The 4,870-nt window shown below is 36.7% G+C and overlaps 1 protein-coding gene across 1 annotated transcript; it reads left to right on the top strand.

The window, feature by feature from the left end:
- Window positions 1–2,917: 2,917 nt before the first annotated feature.
- Window positions 2,918–3,280, top strand: LOC111376952 (uncharacterized mitochondrial protein AtMg00810-like). Its single transcript, XM_022999966.1, has one exon. The coding sequence runs from the start codon at window positions 2,918–2,920 to the stop codon at window positions 3,278–3,280; it is 363 nt and encodes a 120-aa protein (XP_022855734.1).
- The last annotated feature ends 1,590 nt before the right edge of the window (window positions 3,281–4,870 follow it).

Below are 4,870 nucleotides of genomic sequence, written 5' to 3'. Positions count from 1 at the left end.
TCAAGGCCAAGAACTACCTCTTCCAAGCCATTGATCGAGCAATCTTGGAGACAAGTCTTTGTAAAGACACCTCCAAGCAGGTCTAGGACTCAATGAAGAAGAAGCACCAAGGTAACGCAAAGGCAAAACGTGTACAACTACAAGGACTTTGGACCGCATTCGAAAATTTACGGATGAAGACTGGCGAGTCAGTTACCGACTACTTATCGAGAACGATGATGATTGCCAACAAGATGAGGATCCACGGAGAGAAAATGGAGGATGTCACCATTATTGAGAAGATTCTTCGATGACATCAAAATTTAATTTTGTTGTCTGCTCTATAGAAGAATCGAAAGATATTGATACACTTTCAATTGATAAATTGTAGAGCTCTTTACTGGTTTATCAGCAAAAGATTATCCAGCAAGATAAAAAGGAAAAAAACGAACAAGCTTTGAAGGCTACAACCATTCCGAAAGGTACTGATCGAGGAAATGGGAGATGGAAGGACAAAAATGGACACCACAATTCTGGAGAAGATCATGCTGCTGGTTTCAAAGTCAAAGAGAGAGGCCGTGACTGGAACCATTCAAATGGTTATAATCCAAAGTCTATAGACAAGTCAAAGATTGAATGCTTTAGATGTCACAGGTATGGCCATTATAAATTAGAATGTCGAACTAATTTGAATTTGCAACATGGTGAATGATCACATTTTGCAGAAAAAGAAGAAGATGTTTCTCTCTTGATGGCATGTCATGTGAAGGAAGAAATCCACTAAAACATGTGGATTTAGACACTGACTGCAGCAACCATATGTGTGGAGATAAGATGATGTTCTTAGACTTGGATGAATCATTTTAGAACACTGTCTCATTTGGTGACATCTCTACAGTTTCTGTCATAAGGAAGAAAGTGTCAAAATATGCACTAAAGGAAACACCGCGCAGATTATTTCCAATGTTTTCTTTGTGCCAGATTTGAAAACGAATCTGCTTAGTGTTGGACAGCTTCAAGAGAAGGGATATGAGATTTCTATTAAAGATGGAGTTTGTCGCATACAAGATGAAAAGTTGGGCTTAATTGTTCAAGTCAGCATGACAACAAATTGGATGTTCCCACTCTACCTCAACAATTCTACATAGATGTGTTTTTCTGCAAGATTGCAGGACGAGGCATGACTGTGGCATTTCGTTATGGACATCAAAACTTTGGTGGTGTAAAAACGCTGCAAAAAAAGAACATGGTAACGGGTCTTCCTCAAATTCAAAATCCTTCACAAGTCTGTGAAGAATGTGTTGTCGGCAAACAACTTCGAGATAATTTTCCTAAAGGAAAATCATGGAGAGCGAAGAAGGTGTTGGAGCTAGTTCATTTAGATATATGCGAGCCCCTTAATCCGACATCGAATTGCGAAAAACGTTATTTTATAACGTTCACTGATGATTATAGTTGGAAAACTTAGGTTTATTTTTTGTAGGAGAAGTCTGAAGCAATTTTGGCTTTCAAAAACTTTAAAGCCCTTGTCGAAAAAGAAGCGGGCATGCCTATAAGGATTTTTCGCAGTGATCGTGATGGAGAATACACCTCACAAGAATTTGTCAATTTTTGTGAGAAGCATGGAATTCAGAAGCAGCTTACAGCAGCTTACTCACCTCAACAAAATGGCATTTTAGAGAGAGAATCGTACAACCATGAATATGGTACGGTCCATTTTGGCAAGTTGCGGAATTTCGAGAAGTTTTTGGCCAAAAGCTATCAATTGGAGCATTCATGCACAAAACAGAAGTCCTACTCTTGTGGTTCAAAACATGACCCCTGAAGAAGCGTGGAATGGACGAAGACCAAGCGCCGAACACTTCAGAATTTTTGGTTGCATAGCACATGCACACGTTCCGGATCAGAAAAGAAGGAAGCTCGAGGACAAAGGAGAAAAATGCATTTTTCTTGGTATTAGTGAGCAATCAAAAGCGTACAAATTGTACAATCCTATCACCAAGAGAATTATCATCAGCCGTGATGTGGTATTTGATGAAAAAGGCACTTGGTCATGGAAACAAAATGGTGTTTTTAGAAAATATTCCAACAGATTTTGATGATGATGAGAAACAGCAACAGCCAATGGAGAATGTGCAAGAAGAGGAAGTCACTTAAAATGTTCCAAAGCCCACTTGCAGCTGAATCACAAACGCCTAAACGTGTTCGAAGAAGACCAGCATGGATGACTAATTATGAGGTAACTGGAGATGACCAAGGTGATGATCCACTCACTGATTTTGCTCTATTTTCAGACTGTGATCCTGTAACTTTGAAGATGTTGTTACAGAATTGAAGTGGCGAAAAACAATGGATGCTGAGATTGCTGTCGTCAAAAGAAACAAAACTTGGGAGATGACAGAGCTTTCAAATGGGCTAAAGAGCCTTGGTGTCAAGCGGGTGTATAAGACGAAACTGAAGGAAAATGGCAAAGTTGACAAATACAAGGCTCGTTTAGTTGCTAAAGGCTATAAGCAAGAGTTCGGCATCGACTACTAAGAAGTTTTTGCTCCTGTTGCAAGGAATGACACTATCCGATTAGTGATTGCATTGGCAGCTCAAAATTCATGACCTATCTTTCAGTTGGACGTGAAGTCTGCATTTTTACATGGAGATTTGGAAGAACAAGTATTTATTGATCAACCTCCCGGTTATGTGAAGTTTGGAGAAGAGCATAAGGTGTATAAATTAAAAAAGGCATTATATGGATTAAAACAAACTCCAAGAACTTGGTATAATAGTATAGAAGCTTATTTTTTGAAAGAAGGTCTTCAAAAATGAGCATACACTTTTTACAAAAATTGGAGACCCAAAAAGGTTGCTTATTGTATGCTTATATGTGGATGATTTGATTTTTACTGGAAATGATAATGCCATGTTTTAAAAATTTAAGTAGTCCATGATGATTGGATTTGATATGTCTGATCTTGGAAAGATGCATTATTTTCTTGGCATTGAAGTGGTGCAATCTGCTGGTGGTATCTTTATTTCACAAACGAAGTATGTTCGAGAAATCCTAAGCAGGTTCCAAATGAAGAATTGCAATTCTGCTAGCACACCAATTGAAGTTGGTTTGAAACTCATTAAAGATTCTGAAGGAATGAGAGTTGACAACACTCTTCACAAGCAAATTGTTGGGAGCTTGATGTACTTGACTGCCACAAGGCCTAATATAATGCATGCTGTAAGTCTCATTAGTAGGTACATGGAGTGTCCAAAAGAGATGTATCTTCTAGCTGCCAAGAGGATTTTTCAGTACTAGCAAGGTACTATGGAATTTGGGCTGTTCTACAAGAAGGGAGAAAATTCAGATTTGTTTGGTTTTACTGAAAACGATTATGTTGGAGATTTAGATGATCAGAAGAGTACTTCGGAATATGTTTTCATGCTTGGATCAAGAGCTGTATCATGGTCTTCAAAGAAGCAAGCAATTATCACGTTATCAACAACCGAAGCAGAATTTGTAGCTGCAACAGCTTGTGCTTGTTAAGCTATTTGGTTGAGAAAAATTCTTGATGTACTACACTTTAAACAAGGAGGCACTGCAATTTATTGTGACAATAGTTCTGCCATCAAACTCCCTAAAAATTCTATTCTACATGGAAAAAGCAAGCACATAGATGTGAAGTTTCACTTTCTAAGGGATCTCACAACGGATGGAATTATTGATCTTTTCTACTGCAAGAGTGAAGATCAGGTTGCTGACATAATGACCAAGCCATTGAAGTTGTCTACGTTTCAGAAGCTAAGGAAGCTGCTTGGAGTGTGTGCACTAGATGAGTTTTATTAAACTGAATGTTTGAAACTTTCAGTTTAAGGGAGGGATTGTTGTGTCATTTGGTCTTGTTTGACCAAGTCAATGTTTGTTTAATAAAGTTTGTCGATTATTGTCCTAGCCCATAGGAATTTATTTCTCAGTGCAGTAGTGATTTGCTAGTTTATATCAGAGTCTAGGCGCCAAGTCTCTGCCAAAAACCAAAAATTGGTTTTATTTTGCAGCTAAGTCCACAAGATAATTGCATATCAAGTCTTTCAACTTTGATCTTGTACAATTTAGTCATCAAGTTTTGACTTTCATATCAATCATGCCATCCAAAATTTGCAAATAAAGTCCTCCAACTTTTTTAATTTTGTACTTTGGTACCCAACTTTTAAAATTTTGTTTCCTTTTTTCCCTTTTTTTTTCCTTTTTTTTTTTTTTTTTTTTTTTTTGCGCGTTGTGTATTTTCATTTAGCTGTTGAAGTAGTGGTCTAGTGGTTCCTATTTCTTTGCTTTTATCTGTTGGTATTCTGCCTATAGAAAAGCTTCTTGATTAATGAATAAATGTCTTAGAATTCAGTTTCTTTCTTCAGCTTTTATTGAGTTATTGCCTTGTCCTTTTCATTTCATTTTTCTAACATTCAATGTATTTTATAAATTGCTATCTAGGTGATATGCAAATTGAAAGATTTCTATGTAACTTTGATACAAAACTGCTCAAGGCCTTAGACGAAAATTTTTGAGTCTTTTAAAGAATTTTTTGATAAGAAAATAAATAATCCTCTTGTACATGGAAATATTGTTTCTTAATCGAAGAGGAAAGCAATAAAAGTATAAGATAGGCTTCAAGTCATATACTAAGGTATAACCCCGTTGTTCAATTTCTTTGATAAACTGCAAGTTCGATAGCAATGAGATTGATGGCAATCTTGGTACAACATAATGAGAGAATTTTTGCACCAAATTCGTTGATGCATAGAGATAGGTGTTCTTCAATAGAAATGGATGCGCTTCCCACTAATTTTGTCTTGAACCTTGAATGAGCTACATTTCTTTATGAATCCAATATATATGGTTCAAAAATTAATTAAA

This window comes from Olea europaea, unplaced genomic scaffold (genome assembly GCF_002742605.1).
Source record: "Olea europaea var. sylvestris unplaced genomic scaffold, O_europaea_v1 scaffold1586, whole genome shotgun sequence".
NCBI classification, from domain to species: domain Eukaryota; kingdom Viridiplantae; phylum Streptophyta; class Magnoliopsida; order Lamiales; family Oleaceae; genus Olea; species Olea europaea.
Note: the sequence above shows the minus strand (reverse complement) of the source record. Positions and strands in the feature narration are given on the sequence as shown.